At 47.7% G+C, this 19895-nt stretch overlaps 1 protein-coding gene across 2 annotated transcripts in view; it reads right to left on the bottom strand.

The window, feature by feature from the left end:
* Positions 1-19895, bottom strand: part of GLA (galactosidase alpha) — a 649316-nt gene that overhangs the window by 527278 nt on the left and 102143 nt on the right. For both annotated transcript variants that reach the window (XM_063937004.1, XM_063937005.1), the window contains exon 2: positions 360-534. In XM_063937004.1, coding sequence (XP_063793074.1) covers positions 360-534 — 175 coding nt within the window. The remainder of the gene's footprint in view (positions 1-359; positions 535-19895) is intronic.

The raw sequence follows: 19895 nt of genomic DNA, 5'->3' as shown, positions 1-19895 counted from the left end.
CGGGCGACGGGCGACCCGGCAGCAGGGGGGACAGTGACGGTGGGAGTGAAGTTTCTTTACTCCCCGCGTCACCCGGCTCAATAGCAGTGCATGCAAATATGGACGAGATCATCCATATTGGCCTGCATGCACAAGAGACGGGGCACCAGCGATGAACGAGCGTGAGGACAGGCATCGTTCATCGCTGGTGCCTACACACTAAAAGATATGAACGGTATCTCGTTCATTAATGAACAAGATCGTTCAGATCTATCAGTAATATCTCCCAGTGTGTAGGGCTTTTGAGACATACAGATGATCTGACAAGAAAATAAACAGGGTACTTAACAGACAAGCAGAAGATGAAGATAGAAACTCACATAATCTGCAAGTTTTTTGATGCCTCCGGGAAACCTAATGGGATCAGCTTGTAGCCTGTTATTCACATCTCTGTGTTGAGATAGCCAGCAGTCATCAATACATAGATATTTATATCCAGCATTCAACCATCCATTTGACACCATCATATCTGCCATCTGCATGAAGAGTTGTTCACTGTAAAAAAAGATATCAGAATTATATCTATGAAAATAGTTTTTTCCTGGTTGTTGGAATGACATGGTGGTGGTGAGGTATTGCATTTGATTTGTGACTAAGTGGTCCATTTGTGAAGCTGAGAAAAGCCCATTCTATACAGTTTTCAGAGAATAATTCTCTATTGTCAAATAAATTATATAGCACCACTTGCTACCATTTTATAAATTTCAATTGGGATGGCAAAATTTTGAGATATCATTATATGATGGCGTTACATTTACCCGGCAATGACTCAGAAGTACTGTGCATATGCATGACTACTACCAGAGCATTTTACCTTATTTCTTTAAAGGCAGTGTTAGGGTGCTGGTTTCAAGGAGAAAACCCTCAGAGCAAGTACAATCTGTACTGCTGTTTGATACCCCCGGAAATCCTGAATTCACTCTGAAATGCAGAACCAGTGCAAAGTCTATTCACCCTAGGCAAAGCTTAAGCCTAGCTCCCCTAACCTGCAACCCAGAACCCACCAATACCACTTCCCAGAGTTGAGATGCAGGTGGCCACTAGGTGGGCTGGGGTGATTTGCATTATTATACATATAGAGAAAAGGGACAACACTCAAGGACTTTTAAAGTGATAAAGTATATTGTAAACAAAGTCACAAAATTGTGACTTTGCTTGCAATATACTTTAATTGAGACCTGAGACCTCATCCATTTCTTCTCCTTCTGTAGTTCCCACCCCTTTCTCTCATCTACCCTATAGTATCTATTTCTACTCTCCTAGTCCGTCGCCCTTCCTTTCCTCTACCCTCTCATTATTTTTCTCCCCTAGAGCAAATAGTGTGTACTGAGATTAAAGAGCATTTTTCAAGGTAAGGCAAGGCTCTTTGGAGAGTGTGTGTGTTTTATTGTCATCCTTCTGTGAGCTAGGATTAATGTTATATAGCATTTTAACAGTTGTAAATATAAATGAGTGATAAAAAATTGGAACATCTACAGAGATGTAAATTTGAGACGTCTTAGTGTAAAGGCCAGTACTCACTGGTCGATGTGGAGAGATGTGTGCTGAGCAAACCGCTCAGCACACATCTCTCCCACCGCTCAGCACAGCGCGATGTGTGCTGAGCGTGCAGGGGGAGACGGGGGTGCTCATTTCACCCAGCGGGTGAAATGAGCGACCTGCTAGATTGGCCTGCACGGCAGGCCAATCTAGCACTAGCGATAGCGATGCGGGGGGCTGCGCATCGCTATCGCTGTGGGGGGTACACACGGAGCGATCATGCTTCAAATCTAAGCAATCTATTCAGATTGCTTAGATTATAAGCAGCGATCGCTCCGTGAGTACCCCCCCTTAAGTAAATATTAATCCATGGTTCTTTGCGTTACCCGAAGAGCACTCACAGCAGATATGGTAAAAAGTGACAGGAACATTTTTGGAGTTTTATAATTTTACCCACTGGAGGTGCAATCCAATCCAAATTTTGATCCGATTGTCTGTTTGTGCATTATCGTTCATGCAATGCAAGCAACGCATCGGTAATGGCCTCATTATGTCAACCCCCTGTTCATCCTCTTAGGGGAGGTATATTAAAATTCTAATTATGTAGTCTTCCAACTTCCCACATGAAGAATACCTATGTTAAATTTCTGCTTCCCAACATATCAGGAAGTAAGAGAGCCAGTCAGTCAGTCAGTCAGTGAGGGCTTTTGTGTGATTATATATATATATATATATATATATATATATATATATATAAAGAAGAGAAATGGAGCACTCACCAGTCTTTTCTTAATAAAGCATCAGCAGAAGTTTATTGCCCAGACAGCATAGCATGACTGTATATCACAGTCCCATGTAATTTTCCAAAGGTAAGCTCAAACGTTTTCGGTCATATCAGACCGTCATCAGGAGATATAAACATCATTCAAAAGCTGTCATGTCATCATGGAGAAATACCATCAGCCTGTCATATATATATAGACAGGCAGCTGACGCGGCACTCCAGGTGTCTCACCCAATAAGACTCTCAAGTAGGCAGAATGTATTACAATGTTTCAATGCCACTTTTAATAAGGTGTTTTTCTCAGGTATATATATATATATATATATATATATATATATACACACACACTGATATATATACACACATATACATACACACATCTACTATTAAATTAATTAAAATGATAAAAAATGTTATGTATCAAGAGAAAAAATAATGTTGTTGGTAGTCACGAGAAAACCTATAGGACCTGGTATTCCCAGGTGGTATCCATCCAAATACTAGCCAGGCCCAAAAATGTGGCTCGACATTTTATATTATATATATATATATATATATATATATATATATATATATACATACACATACATACACACACACACACACACACACATACATACATACATACATACATACATACATACATACACAGTGATCGCAAAATACGCATGTGAGGATACGGGGTTCTTCTAATCACTCAGACACAGAGCCGATGAAACCAAAGTGATGGTTTATTTCTCACAGCACACAGGAATAGATAATTCACAGGAAACAGACGTAAATATAGCCCAGAAACAGTATACAGGTAGCAGTCCAGATAGTAAGTCCCAGTAGAGGATTTAGGTCCACAGTAATTCCACACAGAAGTTACAAATACACAGGTCCACACAGCAGAACTATCACCGAGTCCACACAGCAGTGATAGCAGATTAGTCCATGCAGTAGTAAGTACATATGGTGATGCGTTCCACAAGGTTCCCTGGCAGAGAATCACCCCTTAGCCAGAGTCCTGCGACTAACATGCGGAGCTGACCTGCGCAACCTCTTTTAAAACCTTCCAAATGCCCATCATGCCGCGCTCACCTGGGGAGGAGACGCAGGTTCCTGATTGGTGGGACCCCACCTCGGGTATTTCCCTACTCCCTCCCACAGCTGGCCTTCTCCTGCTGACCACATGCTGGGTCAGGCTCCGCGATGTCTGTGAGGGACCAGGATGGAACAGAGGAAAGTAAACAGAAGGAACAATGACAGGGAAATTGGTTTAAGTCCTGATTGTCCCCTGTGGAGAAGCTTCAAAGAGTCATTACCTGGTCCTCAAATGTATTTCCTGTGTGACCATATGAGGATCATAGATGGACTCAATAGTAGTGATGAGCGGGTTCGGTTCCTCGGAATCCGAACCCGCCCGAACTTCAGCTTTTTTTACACGGATCCGAGCGACTCGGATCTTCCCGCCTTGCTCGGTTAACCCGAGCGCGCCCGAACGTCATCATGACGCTGTCGGATTCTCGCGAGACTCGGATTCTATATAAGGAGCCGCGCGTCGCCGCCATTTTACACGTGCATTGAGATTGATAGTGAGAGGACGTGGCTGGCGTCCTCTCCGTTTAGAGAAGAAATAGATAGGAGAGTGAGACAGTGACACTTCATTTACTGGAGCTTAGGAGGAGTACTCAGACAGAGAGTGCAGAATTTTGCTGATAGTATTAGTTAGTTATACTAGTGACAGAGTGAGACAGTGACACTTCATTTACTGGAGCTTAGGAGGAGTACTCAGACAGAGAGTGCAGAATTTTGCTGATAGTATTAGTTAGTTATACTAGTGACTGACCAGTGACCACCAGTGCAGTTTTATATTATTTAATATAATCCATTCTCTGCCTGAAAAAACGATACACAGTGACTCAGTCACATACCATATCTGTGCTCAGCCCAGTGTGCTGCTGCATCATCTATGTATAATATCTGACTGTGCTCACACAGCTTAATTGTGGGGGAGACTGGGGAGCAGTTAGGTTATAGCAGGAGCCAGGAGTACATATTAAAATTAAACAGTGCACACTTTTTTTCTGCAGGAGTGCCACTGCCAGTGTGACTGACCAGTGACCTGACCACCAGTATATAGTATACTATATTGTATTGTGAATGTCTGCCTGTAAAAGTTAAACACACGTCGTGTGACTTGTGTGGTGTTTTTTTATTCTATAAAATAAAAAACTCATTCTGCTGACAGACAGTGTCCAGCAGGTCCGTCATTATATAATATATACCTGTCCGGCTGCAGTAGTGATATATATATATTTTTTATATCATTATTTATCATCCAGTCGCAGCAGACACAGTACGGTAGTTCACGGCTGTAGCTACCTCTGTGTCGGCACTCGGCAGTCCATCCATAATTGTATACCACCTACCCGTGGTTTTTTTTTTCTTTCTTCTTTATACATACTACATCTCATTATCATCCAGTCTATATTAGCAGCAGACACAGTACAGTACGGTAGTCCACGGCTGTAGCTACCTCTGTGTCGGCACTCGGCAGTCCGTCCATAATTGTATACCACCTACCCGTGGTTTTTTTTTCTTTCTTCTTTATACATACTACATCTCATTATCAACCAGTCTATATTAGCAGCAGACACAGTACGGTAGTCCACGGCTGTAGCTACCTCTGTGTCGGCACTCGGCAGTCCATCCATAATTGTATACCACCTACCCGTGGTTTTTTTTTCTTTCTTATTTATACATACTACATCTCATTATCATCCAGTCTATATTAGCAGCAGACACAGTACAGTACGGTAGTCCACGGCTGTAGCTACCTCTGTGTCGGCACTCGGCAGTCCATCCAAAATTGTATACCACCTACCCGTGGTTTTTTTTTCTTTCTTCTTTATACATACATACTACATCTCTTTATCAACCAGTCTATATTAGCAGCAGACACAGTACGGTAGTCCACGGCTGTAGCTACCTCTGTGTTGGCACTCGGCAGTCCGTCCATAATTGTATACCACCTACCCGTGGTTTTTTTTTCTTTCTTCTTTATACATACATACTACATCTCTTTATCAACCAGTCTATATTAGCAGCAGACACAGTACGGTAGTCCACGGCTGTAGCTACCTCTGTGTCGGCACTCGGCAGTCCATCCATAATTGTATACCACCTACCCGTGTTTTTTTTTTCTTTCTTCTTTATACATACTACATCTCATTATCATCCAGTCTATATTAGCAGCAGACACAGTACAGTACGGTAGTCCACGGCTGTAGCTACCTCTGTGTCGGCACTCGGCAGTCCATCCATAATTGTATACCACCTACCCGTGGTTTTTTTTTCTTTCTTCTTTATACATACATACTACATCTCATTATCAACCAGTCTATATTAGCAGCAGACACAGTACGGTAGTCCACGGCTGTAGCTACCTCTGTGTCGGCACTCGGCAGTCCGTCCATAATTGTATACCACCTACCCGTGGTTTTTTTTTCTTTCTTCTTTATACATACATACTACATCTCATTATCATCCAGTCTATATTAGCAGCAGACACAGTACAGTACGGTAGTCCACGGCTGTAGCTACCTCTGTGTCGGCACTCGGCAGTCCGTCCATAATTGTATACCACCTACCCGTGGTTTTTTTTTCTTTCTTCTTTATACATACATACTACATCTCATTATCATCCAGTCTATATTAGCAGCAGACACAGTACAGTACGGTAGTCCACGGCTGTAGCTACCTCTGTGTCGGTACTCGGCAGTCCGTCCATAATTGTATACCACCTACCTGTGGTTTTTTTTTTCTTTCTTCTTTATACATACATACTACATCTCATTATCATCCAGTCTATATTAGCAGCAGACACAGTACAGTACAATAGTCCACGGCTGTAGCTACCTCTGTGTCGGCACTCGGCAGTCCATCCATAATTGTATACTAGTATCCATCCATCTCCATTGTTTACCTGAGGTGCCTTTTAGTTGTGCCTATTAAAATATGGAGAACAAAAATGTTGAGGTTCCAAAATTAGGGAAAGATCAAGATCCACTTCCACCTCGCGCTGAAGCTGCTGCCACTAGTCATGGCCGAGACGATGAAATGCCAGCAACGTCGTCTGCCAAGGCCGATGCCCAATGGCATAGTACAGAGCATGTCAAATCCAAAACACCAAATATCAGTAAAAAAAGGACTCCAAAACCTAAAATAAAATTGTCGTCGGAGAAGCGTAAACTTGCCAATATGCCATTTACCACACGGAGTGGCAAGGAACGGCTGAGGCCCTGGCCTATGTTCATGGCTAGTGGTTCAGCTTCACATGAGGATGGAGGCACTCAGCCTCTCGCTAGAAAAATGAAAAGACTTAAGCTGGCAAAAGCAGTAGCACCGCAAAGAACTGTGCGTTCTTCGAAATCCCAAATCCACAAGGAGAGTCCAATTGTGTCGGTTGCGATGCCTGACCTTCCCAACACTGGACGTGAAGAGCATGCGCCTTCCACCATTTGCACGCCCCCTGCAAGTGCTGGAAGGAGCACCCGCAGTCCAGTTCCTGATAGTCAGATTGAAGATGTCAGTGTTGAAGTACACCAGGATGAGGAGGATATGGGTGTTGCTGGCGCTGGGGAGGAAATTGACCAGGAGGATTCTGATGGTGAGGTGGTTTGTTTAAGTCAGGCACCCGGGGAGACACCTGTTGTCCGTGGGAGGAATATGGCCGTTGACATGCCTGGTGAAAATACCAAAAAAATCAGCTCTTCGGTGTGGAAGTATTTCACCAGAAATGCGGACAACATTTGTCAAGCCGTGTGTTCCCTTTGTCAAGCTGTAATAAGTAGGGGTAAGGACGTTAACCACCTCGGAACATCCTCCCTTATACGTCACCTGCAGCGCATTCATAATAAGTCAGTGACAAGTTCAAAAACTTTGGCCGACAGCGGAAGCAGTCCACTGACCAGTAAATCCCTTCCTCTTGTAACCAAGCTCACGCAAACCACCCCACCAACTCCCTCAGTGTCAATTTCCTCCTTCCCCAGGAATGCCAATAGTCCTGCAGGCCATGTCACTGGCAATTCTGACGAGTCCTCTCCTGCCTGGGATTCCTCCGATGCATCCTTGCGTGTAACGCCTACTGCTGCTGGCGCTGCTGTTGTTGCTGCTGGGAGTCGATGGTCATCCCAGAGGGGAAGTCGTAAGCCCACTTGTACTACTTCCAGTAAGCAATTGACTGTCCAACAGTCCTTTGCGAGGAAGATGAAATATCACAGCAGTCATCCTGCTGCAAAGCGGATAACTGAGGCCTTGACAACTATGTTGGTGTTAGACGTGCGTCCGGTATCCGCCGTTAGTTCACAGGGAACTAGACAATTTATTGAGGCAGTGTGCCCCCGTTACCAAATACCATCTAGGTTCCACTTCTCTAGGCAGGCGATACCGAGAATGTACACGGACGTCAAAAAAAGACTCACCAGTGTCCTAAAAAATGCAGTTGTACCCAATGTCCACTTAACAACGGACATGTGGACAAGTGGAGCAGGGCAGGGTCAGGACTATATGACTGTGACAGCCCACTGGGTAGATGTATGGACTCCCGCCGCAAGAACAGCAGCGGCGGCACCAGTAGCAGCATCTCGCAAACGCCAATTCTTTCCTAGGCAGGCTACGCTTTGTATCACCGCTTTCCAGAATACGCACACAGCTGAAAACCTCTTACGGCAACTGAGGAAGATCATCGCGGAATGGCTTACCCCAATTGGACTCTCCTGTGGATTTGTGGCATCGGACAACGCCAGCAATATTGTGTGTGCATTAAATATGGGCAAATTCCAGCACGTCCCATGTTTTGCACATACCTTGAATTTGGTGGTGCAGAATTTTTTAAAAAAACGTCAGGGGCGTGCAAGAGATGCTGTCGGTGGCCAGAAGAATTGCGGGACACTTTCGGCGTACAGGCACCACGTACAGAAGACTGGAGCACCACCAAAAACTACTGAACCTGCCCTGCCATCATCTGAAGCAAGAAGTGGTAACGAGGTGGAATTCAACCCTCTATATGCTTCAGAGGTTGGAGGAGCAGCAAAAGGCCATTCAAGCCTATACAATTGAGCACGATATAGGAGGTGGAATGCACCTGTCTCAAGCGCAGTGGAGAATGATTTCAACGTTGTGCAAGGTTCTGATGCCCTTTGAACTTGCCACACGTGAAGTCAGTTCAGACACTGCCAGCCTGAGTCAGGTCATTCCCCTCATCAGGCTTTTGCAGAAGAAGCTGGAGACATTGAAGGAGGAGCTAACACGGAGCGATTCCGCTAGGCATGTGGGACTTGTGGATGGAGCCCTTAATTCGCTTAACAAGGATTCACGGGTGGTCAATCTGTTGAAATCAGAGCACTACATTTTGGCCACCGTGCTCGATCCTAGATTTAAAACCTACCTTGGATCTCTCTTTCCGGCAGACACAAGTCTGCTGGGGTTGAAAGACCTGCTGGTGAGAAAATTGTCAAGTCAAGCGGAACGCGACCTGTCAACATCTCCTCCTTCACATTCTCCCGCAACTGGGGGTGCGAGGAAAAGGCTCAGAATTCCGAGCCCACCCGCTGGCGGTGATGCAGGGCAGTCTGGAGCGACTGCTGATGCTGACATCTGGTCCGGACTGAAGGACCTGACAACGATTACGGACATGTCGTCTACTGTCACTGCATATGATTCTCTCAACATTGAAAGAATGGTGGAGGATTATATGAGTGACCGCATCCAAGTAGGCACGTCACACAGTCCGTACTTATACTGGCAGGAAAAAGAGGCAATTTGGAGGCCCTTGCACAAACTGGCTTTATTCTACCTAAGTTGCCCTCCCACAAGTGTGTACTCCGAAAGAGTGTTTAGTGCCGCCGCTCACCTTGTCAGCAATCGGCGTACGAGGTTACATCCAGAAAATGTGGAGAAGATGATGTTCATTAAAATGAATTATAATCAATTCCTCCGCGGAGACATTGACCAGCAGCAATTGCCTCCACAAAGTACACAGGGAGCTGAGATGGTGGATTCCAGTGGGGACGAATTGATAATCTGTGAGGAGGGGGATGTACACGGTGATATATCGGAGGATGATGATGAGGTGGACATCTTGCCTCTGTAGAGCCAGTTTGTGCAAGGAGAGATTAATTGCTTCTTTTTTGGGGGGGGTCCAAACCAACCCGTCATATCAGTCAGTGTCGTGTGGCAGACCCTGTCACTGAAATGATGGGTTGGTTAAAGTGTGCATGTCCTGTTTATACAACATAAGGGTGGGTGGGAGGGCCCAAGGACAATTCCATCTTGCACCTCTTTTTTCTTTTATTTTTCTTTGCGTCATGTGCTGTTTGGGGAGGGTTTTTTGGAAGGGCCATCCTGCGTGACACTGCAGTGCCACTCCTAGATGGGCCCGGTGTTTGTGTCGGCCACTAGGGTCGCTTATCTTACTCACACAGTCAGCTACCTCATTGCGCCTCTTTTTTTCTTTGCGTCATGTGCTGTTTGGGGAGGGTTTTTTGGAAGGGACATCCTGCGTGACACTGCAGTGCCACTCCTAGATGGGCCCGGTGTTTGTGTCGGCCACTAGGGTCGCTTATCTTACTCACACAGTCAGCTACCTCATTGCGCCTCTTTTTTTCTTTGCGTCATGTGCTGTTTGGGGAGGTTTTTTTGGAAGGGACATCCTGCGTGACACTGCAGTGCCACTCCTAGATGGGCCCGGTGTTTGTGTCGGCCACTAGGGTCGCTTATCTTACTCACACAGTCAGCTACCTCATTGCGCCTCTTTTTTTCTTTGCGTCATGTGCTGTTTGGGGAGGGTTTTTTGGAAGGGACATCCTGCGTGACACTGCAGTGCCACTCCTAGATGGGCCCGGTGTTTGTGTCGGCCACTAGGGTCGCTTATCTTACTCACACAGTCAGCTACCTCATTGTGCCTCTTTTTTTCTTTGCGTCATGTGCTGTTTGGGGAGGGTTTTTTGGAAGGGACATCCTGCGTGACACTGCAGTGCCACTCCTAGATGGGCCCGGTGTTTGTGTCGGCCACTAGGGTCGCTTATCTTACTCACACAGTCAGCTACCTCATTGCGCCTCTTTTTTTCTTTGCGTCATGTGCTGTTTGGGGAGGGTTTTTTGGAAGGGCCATCCTGCGTGACACTGCAGTGCCACTCCTAGATGGGCCCGGTGTTTGTGTCGGCCACTAGGGTCGCTTATCTTACTCACACAGTCAGCTACCTCATTGCGCCTCTTTTTTTCTTTGCGTCATGTGCTGTTTGGGGAGGGTTTTTTGGAAGGGACATCCTGCGTGACACTGCAGTGCCACTCCTAGATGGGCCCGGTGTTTGTGTCGGCCACTAGGGTCGCTTATTTTACACAGCGACCTCGGTGCAAATTTTAGGACTAAAAAAAATATTGTGAGGTGTGAGGTATTCAGAATAGACTGAAAATGAGTGTAAATTATGGTTTTTGAGGTTAATAATACTTTGGGATCAAAATGACCCCCAAATTCTATGATTTAAGCTGTTTTTTAGGGTTTTTTGAAAAAAACACCCGAATCCAAAACACACCCGAATCCGACAAAAAAAATTCGGTGAGGTTTTGCCAAAACGCGGTCGAACCCAAAACACGGCCGCGGAACCGAACCCAAAACCAAAACACAAAACCCGAAAAATTTCCGGCGCTCATCTCTACTCAATAGGCATAGCAATGATAACCTGTAATAAACTCATACCAGACTGGCATTCTCCTACAATTACATAACATGACAGCACTATGTGCCAGGTCACAGCACACCTGTATTTACCTGGGTAAGATTATAGTACAGAATATATAGGCTAATGGATGAACACACACATGGGGTAATAGTGACACAAGCCAGAGAGACATGGGAACAGATGGAATAAAAAGTACATTAAACGCTATAAAGATTGAAACACCACAAATACAGTATTAGCCCCTGCCTATATCTTTACATTTCCTCCCTCTACTTTTTTTTTTCTTTTTTTTAATCCTTGTTCCTGGCATCCTGGGTAATGGTAGTGATGGATCTCCTGGGCTTGCTTGGTGCTGGGTCTGGTTCCTGTTGACGGGACAGGCCATCTGCGTTCCCATGATCTCTGCCCTTTTTGTGAGAAATAGAGAAGTTGTATAGTTGTAGGGCTAAGCTCCATCTCAGCAGTCGTCCATTGTCTCCGGCAGTACACTGTAACCAACTAAGGGGACTGTGGTCTGTTACCACTGAGAACTCGCGCCCGTACACGTATGCCTGCAATTTCTTGAGTGCCCAGACTATGGCCAGGCACTCCTTTTCAATAGTGGCATAGGCTATCTCACGGTCCAGAAGTTTTCGGGAGAGAAAGGCAACTGGGTGTTCACAACCATCCTCCCCTACTTGGCTCAACACAGCTCCTATTCCACAACCCGAGGCATCTGTTTGCACAATGAACCGCCGGCGGAAGTCTGGGGCTGTTAATACTGGGGAATGGGACAAAATGTCCTTCAGCTGGGAAAAAGCCTGCTCACACTCTGGGCTCCAGTCAATTTGTCGGTGTATTTTTTTGCCGTTAGGTCAGTCAGGGGTTTGGCAATGGTGCTGTACTGGGGCACAAATTTACGGTAGTACCCTGCTGTTCCAAGGAAGGCACGTACCTGTTTTTGGTTAGTGGGGCGAGGCCATTTCAGGATGGCCTCAATTTTCGCTGGCTCTGGACGAATATAGCCTCCACACACCCTATGCCCGAGGTACAACACCTCTGCCATCCCCATCTGACATTTGTCAGGTCTGATTGTTAACCCTGCCTTGCTGATCTGTGCCAACACCTGGGCCACATACTGCAGATGCTCCTCCCATGTCTGACTAAAAATGGCTATGTCATCAAGATATGCCTGGGCAAAGTCCTGACACCCTGTCAGTAGGTGATCTATGGTACGCTGAAAGGTGGCTGGGGCATTCTTCATCCCAAAGGGCATGGCAGTAAATTCAAAGAGCCTAAATGGGGTGCTGAATGCAGACCTCTCCTGTGCCTCCCTGGTAAGGGGTATCTGCCAGTATCCTTTGCTAAGATCCAGAGTGGATACGTAGTGAGCCATCCCCAACCTGTCTAACAGCTCATCTACCCGGGGCATGGGGTATGCATCTGTCACTGTCACCTCGTTCAGCCTCCTATAGTCCACGCAGAAGCGGGTACTGTCATCCTTCTTGGGCACTAGGACTACACTGGCGGCCCAGGGACTACGGGACGGTACAATAACACCAAGCGCCAGCATTTCATCGACCTCCCTTTTGATCATATCAATCACCCCGGGGTGATTCACCCGATAAGCGGGTTGCCTAGTGGGCCGAGCCTCTCCGGTGTTGACATGATGGGCCACTACATGAGTGCGCCCTGGCCTGCTCGTGAATTGTGGCGCCTCTACCTCCAATACCTCCCTCATCTGTTGTACCTGGGTTTCGGTTAACTGCGAGCCTATGGGCACCACCTCCACTCCTAGGTCCCTCTTGGTTGCTGCTAGAATGTCAGGGATGGGGTCAGTCTCTGGGTCATCCATATTGCAGCATATTGCCACCGCCCCTATCTCCCTAGTGACATATTTCTTTAACCTATTTATGTGGTAGGATCCCACCCGCTTCCCTGTTGTGTATAGGGCAATAATGTAATCTACCTGGCCCTGCCGATCCACTACAGCACAGGTTCTCAAACTCGGTCCTCAGGACCCCACACGGTTCATGTTTTGCAGGTCACCTGTAGATTTTTAAAATGTGACAGTTGGTGATACACAGTGCAGCTGCCGGGTGACCTGGAAAACGTGAACCGTCCTGAGGACCGAGTTTGAGAACCTGTGCACTACAGTATAAGGCCCTGCCCAGGTCGCCTGTAACTTATGTTTTCGGGCAGGTACTAGCACCATCACTTTCTGTCCAACCTCTAGCTCCCTTTCCTGCGCTCGTTGGTTATAGTATCGGCACTGCCTTTCCTGCGCGCCCAGGGTGTGGTCATGCGCAAGCTGCATCAGCCTCTGCAGTTTCTCCTTCATTTGGACTACATATTCCAAGATGGGAACCTCAGGTTCCTGGAATGACCCTTCCCAGCTTTCCCGGACTAGGTCAAGTGGTCCCCTTACCCTCCGGGCATATAGTAACTCGAAAGGAGAGAATCCGGTGGAATCCTGCGGCACTTCACGGTACGCGAATAATAGCTGCTGCAAGGACTTCTCCCAGTCTCCCCCCTCTGATTCAGCAAATGCCCGCAGTAACTGCTTTAGGGTCGAATTAAATCTCTCACAGAGACCATTCGTCTGGGTGTGATAAGGGGTGGTGCGTAAGGGATGGACCCCAAAGTGGTCCCATACTGTCTGCAGCAAGTCCCCTTGAAATTGCGTACCCTGATCAGTAACTACTTCTTGGGAAAATCCTACGCGACTAAAAATATCCATAAGGGCCTGGGCGATATGTTCAGCATCTATGGATGTCAGTGCCACTGCCTCAGGGTATCTAGTCGCGTAGTCAACTACAGTCAGTATGTATTTCTTTCCTGTTCGGCTCGGCTTCTTAAAAGGCCCCACAATGTACATGGCCACTCTCTTAAATGGCTCACTTATGACAGGCATGGGTTGTAGGGGCACCCGGCGTGGGGGTCCCCCGAGGCGTTGGCAGACCTCACATGACTCTCTGTACTGTTTTACCTCCTGATTAACCCCAGGCCAGAAGAAATGTCGCAACAGCCGGGCACGGGTTTTCCGAACCCCTAAGTGGCCTGCTAAGGGAATGTCATGGGCAAGGGCCAGCAACCGAGTGCGGTACTGCTGTGGAACAATCAACTGTTTTCTTAGGACCCCGGGCTCTAATGGGTCTGCTTTTGCCGGCACCCGGTACAGTCTCCCCTCCTCCCACATAATGCAATCCTCCTGAGGCCCCCAATCTATTCGCCCCGCTGCCCTGCGGAGGCTAGCTAGGGAGGGGTCGGTCCTTTGGGCTTCCCTAAATGCTACCCTATCTACTTCCCCCAGATTCTCATCACAGTCAGGCAAGTCTGGTACAGGGTAACTCACCACAGACGGTTCAGGGGTTGTGGCTGTCGTTTCCACCGAGACTCCTGGTGCTGGCAGGAGAGGGTCCTCATGCACTGTCTCCAAAGCCTGTGCTTGGCTCCGGGTGATAGCTCCCACAAAATAACTAGCTAATCCAGCACCCAGATCGTTTCCCAGAATAACGTGAGTGGGTAATCCATCCAAAAGTCCCACATTTACCTCTCCAGAGTCCAGGCCCCAGTCCAGGTGTACCCTTGCCATAGGTATTACGGTGATCTGCCCTCCTGCCATGGAAATTTAAACTTTCAGTTTCTTCAGTAGTTGGCAGGGGGGAATTAATTCTGGCCGGATAAGGGTGATAGAGGCTCCCGAGTCTCTCAACCCTTGCAGCTCCTTCCCATTAACTTTTACAGGCTGTACGTGGGTCTTCATATTATCCGGGGTAGCTTTCCCAATAGCTGCTACCATCTCTACTTGGTATGCTACTTCCTCCGCCTCTGGCGCATCAGGAAAGTAGTCCCCCTCCCCCTCTCCAAATGATTTGTGTCACACAGCCACCCGCGGCACGGCATGTTGGACACCTGGGAATGGCCGTCTTACCCGGGTACAGTCTCGGAGTAAATGCCCCACCTGGTCACAGTTGTAGCAGCACCGGCTTCCAGGTGACGCTGGACCCCGAGGCCCTGAATTTCTGGCTATGGAAGCTGGGGTATGTATTGGGGCCGGCCGGTGAGGGGGCAATGGTAGATCACGATCCTGCTGGGCCCGTCGGAGGGTTGTCCTCTCCTCTGTATTGGCACCTCTCCACCGAGGCCTGTTAGCCGTGAACTCATCTGCTAGGTGTGCTGCTTTTTCCGGAGTGGTAGGGTTCCGGTCTGCCACCCACTCCCTGATCTCTGTAGGCATCTTGTTTAGCAACTGCTCCAAAATAAAAGCATTTTTAATGTCTGCTACAGTAAGGGCCTTCTTCCCGGCCAGCCACTTATCACAGTTCCTCCGCAGCAAGTTACTGAACTCTATAAATGAGGTATCTCCTTTCCGTACTACAGACCGGAATTTTATGCGATACGATTCAGCGGTCACCGCATATCTGGCAAGCAGCACACTCCGTACCTCCTCATATACCAGGACCTGTTCTGGGCTCAGGGCATGGAATGCGTCCAGCACCCGTCCTCTCAGACTGGGTACCAAATATCGAGGCCACTCTGCTGCCTCAATTCTATGCATGGTCATAACAGATTCAAACATCTGCAAATGAGTATCAATATCCGAACTGACCTCATCAAAAGGTGGGACCTCATTATACCTCAGCCGGGATGTCTGCCTTATAGCTACTGCCGGGGCGGTTATACCGGTCTGCGCCCCCAATGCGGCTCCCAGTACTGATGCTCCTTGTTCTAGTGCAGCCAGCAACTCCCGCAACTGATCTGTACTTCCAACGGCCAGTGCAGGGCCCATTGTAGCGGTTACAGTGGTTCCTTGACCCTCGGCCTGCTCTGGGATGCAGTCCTCATCATCCTCCTGCCCAGGGTGTTCTTGGTCCCATTCAGCTAGCTTTGCCATTAAGACTGCTTTGGTGTCCGATGTATTAAACTCAATCTGTCTTGTTCGACAGAGGTCCTGTAGTTGATCCTTCTTGCTGTATCGGTAGCATAGCGGGGCGGACTCCATTGCCTGCTGTGGTTTATTCCTTTCTGCTGGTGTCTTGAGTGATCCCACTGCTGCTGCCAAATGTGAGGATACAGGGTTCTTCTAATCACTCAGACACAGAGCCGATGAAACCAAAGTGATGGTTTATTTCTCACAGCACACAGGAATAGATAATTCACAGGAAACAGACGTAAATATAGCCCAGAAACAGTATACAGGTAGCAGTCCAGATAGTAAGTCCCAGTAGAGGATTTAGGTCCACAGTAATTCCACACAGAAGTTCCAGATACACAGGTCCACACAGCAGAACTATCACCGAGTCCACACAGCAGTGATAGCAGATTAGTCCATGCAGTAGTAAGTACATATGGTGATGCGTTCCACAAGGTTCCCTGGCAGAGAATCACCCCTTAGCCAGAGTCCTGCGACTAACATGCGGAGCTGACCTGCGCAACCTCTTTTAAAACCTTCCAAATGCCCATCATGCCGCGCTCACCTGGGGAGGAGACGCAGGTTCCTGATTGGTGGGACCCCACCTCGGGTATTTCCCTACTCCCTCCCACAGCTGGCCTTCTCCTGCTGACCACATGCTGGGTCAGGCTCCGCGATGTCTGTGAGGGACCAGGATGGAACAGAGGAAAGTAAACAGAAGGAACAATGACAGGGAAATTGGTTTAAGTCCTGATTGTCCCCTGTGGAGAAGCTTCAAAGAGACATTACCTGGTCCTCAAATGTATTTCCTGTGTGACCATATGAGGATCATAGATGGACTCAATAGGCATAGCAATGATAACCTGTAATAAACTCATACCAGACTGGCATTCTCCTACAATTACATAACATGACAGCACTATGTGCCAGGTCACAGCACACCTGTATTTACCTGGGTAAGATTATAGTACAGAATATATAGGCTAATGGATGAACACACACATGGGGTAATAGTGACACAAGCCAGAGAGACATGGGAACAGAAGGAATAAAAAGTACATTAAACGCTATAAAGATTGAAACACCACAAATACAGTATTAGCCCCTGCCTATATCTTTACAACGCACTATAGAGCATTTTTACGCACTACAGGCAGTGAGGGACTCTGTTTTTAAAAATGCATAGGTCCCGCAGGAGGCCTTGTCTCTCACTGACCTGTGCGCCTCAGCCAATACAATTCCTCAGTGCCTGATAATGTCCCACTGCTAAATGCTTATTTATGTTAGGAGATAGTCTGTGACCGATTAAAAAAAGATTAATAAGTCACCTGGTCCAGATGGAATTCACCCGAGAGTTCTTATGGAGTTGCACGCTGAACTAGCAAGACCTCTATTTTTGATCTTCATGGATTTGGTTAAATCGGGTATGGTTCCCAAAGACTGGCGTATAGAGGAGCTAGTGCCGATATTCAAAAAGGGGAGCAAAGCTGAACCAGGTAATTATACACCAGTTAGTCTTACATCTATTGTGGGGAAAGTATTGGAAGGTATTCAAAAGTTCCTAGAAGCAAATAAGGTCATGTAAAGGAACCAACATGGATTTGTGAAGGACAGATCATGTCAAACCAACTTACTTGGCTTTTGTGAAACAGTAAGTGCGAACCTTGATCAGGGTAAGGAGGTGGATGTAATCTTTTTAGACTTTGCCAAAGCTTTCGACACTGTACCACACATGCGTCTTATCTATAAGCTACAAGATATAGGGCTAGGGAGCACAATAAGCACTTGGGTCAGTAACTGGTTAGATAATAGGGAGCAGCGCGTTGTGGTCAATGAATCATTTTCAAATTGGACTAAAGTACTAAGTGGTGTACAGCGTCTCCTCATCCAATCGCCGCCAGCGTCTCCTCATCCAATCGCCGCCAGCGTCTCCTCATCCAATCGCCGCCAGCGTCTCCTCATCCAATCGCCGCCAGCGTCTCCTCATCCAATCGCCGCCAGCGTCTCCTCATCCAATCACCACCAGTGTCTCCTCATCCAATCGTCGCCGGCAGCATCTACCCATCCAGTCACAGTGTCTCCCTATCGAAGCCCGCCTGAGACGTCCCTCCCTCCTCCCTGACCGCCAGTGTGTTGCTCCAGGGACTACACTACTTGTTGCTGGTGGAAGGTTGCTTTGAAAATAGTGGAGACGCTGGAGCGGGTTAGGTTCTCTGCCTCCGACCTCCGGAACCTACTGGCAGCGGGTACCATTGCTGTAACTAAAGGTACGGCAGGGATGGGAGACTGTTCTGGTAGAAATGTCACTTGTGAGCAACACGCCCCCTCACCCAATGCATGTATTGCAGATAACAGCTTCACCATCTTCTAGGCGTGTCTCTGGCTGGCATGCGGCTGCACTCCATGGGGGACAAAGTTAAACTTGTAAGCAACTAACGGAGGGAGTCTGGAGGGGGGGGGTGGCATAATTCGGCTAATGATGGAAATGGTGAGGGATGGGGCAGTGCCCATTATTTACTCCGCTCATAACACCACACTGCCCAACATAAACACACCCAATACCTCCACAGTGGACAACATATACCCACATGGTGCCCAGCATATGTACACCACCACCACAGTGCCCAGCATACCCACTCTGCAGTGCCCATAACACCCTCAATACCCACCCAGTGCTCATTATACACCCACAGTGCCCAGCATATGTACACCTCCACAGTGCCCATAACACCCTCCATACCCACCCAGTGCTCATTATATACCCACAGTGCCCAGCATATGTACACCTCCACAGTGCCAGCATACACACCCCACAGTGCCCATAACAGCCTCCATACCCACATAATGCTCATTATACACCCCTCCTCTCCCCATATACAGTGCCAAGCATACATACAATCCCATATCCACACATAGGGGGTCATTCCGAGTTGTTCGCTCGTTGCCGATTTTCGCAACGGAGCAATTAAAGCTAAAATGCGCATGGTACGCAGTGCGCATGCGCTAAGTATTTTAGCACAAAACTTAGTAGATTTACTCACGTCCGAACGAAGAATTTCCATCGTTGAAGTGATCGTAGTGTGATTGACAGGAAGTGGGTGTTTCTGGGCGGAAACTGACAGTTTTCTGGGAGTGTGCGGAAAAACGCAGGCGTGCCAGGATAAAACGCGGGAGTGTCTGGAGAAACGGGGGAGTAGCTGGCCGAACGCAGGGCATGTTTGTGACATCAAACCAGGAACGAAACGGGCTGAGCTGATCTTACTGCGTAGGAGTAATAGGCCCTACACACTGGCCGATTTTCTGAAAGATATGAACGATCTCGTTCATAAATGAACGAGAACTCGTTCATATCTTTCAGTGTGGAGACTCCAGCGATGAACGATGCGCGGCCCCGCGCTCGTTCATCGCTGGTCTCCCGTCGGCTGTGCATGCAGGCCAATATGGACGATCTCGTCCATATTTGCCTGCACTTCAATGCAGCCGCGTGACGGGGGGAGTGAAGAAACTTCACTCCCCCCGTCACTGCCCCCCGCCGCCGGGTCGCTCGTCGGCCGTATCGGCCGTCGGGCACCTCGGCGGCGCATCGTGATATGTGTAGGGCCCTTAAGTCTCGAGCTACTCAGAAACTGCTAAGAATTTTCTAATTGCAATTCTGCTAATCTTTCGTTCGCAATTCTGCTAAGCTAAGATACACTCCCAGAGGGCGGCGGCCTAGCGTGTGCAATGCTGCTAAAATCTGCTAACGAGCGAACAACTCGGAATGACCCCCATAGTGCCCAGCATACACACACATCTCAGGTATCGCACTATAGCGGGAGGGCATCAATAAGGATACGGAAATGTTTAAACAGCTGAATCCATTAGATACACTATGTCATATGATAATCATAAAATATACGTTATGGTAAGAACTTACAGTTGATAATGGAATTTCTCCTAAGTCCACAGGATCATATTGGGATATGATAAAGCA

The sequence above is a fragment of the Pseudophryne corroboree genome, chromosome 8, assembly GCF_028390025.1.
Source record: "Pseudophryne corroboree isolate aPseCor3 chromosome 8, aPseCor3.hap2, whole genome shotgun sequence".
Classification (NCBI taxonomy): domain Eukaryota; kingdom Metazoa; phylum Chordata; class Amphibia; order Anura; family Myobatrachidae; genus Pseudophryne; species Pseudophryne corroboree.
The sequence above is the reverse complement of the archived record's forward strand: the minus strand, read 5'-3'. Positions and strand labels throughout refer to the sequence as shown.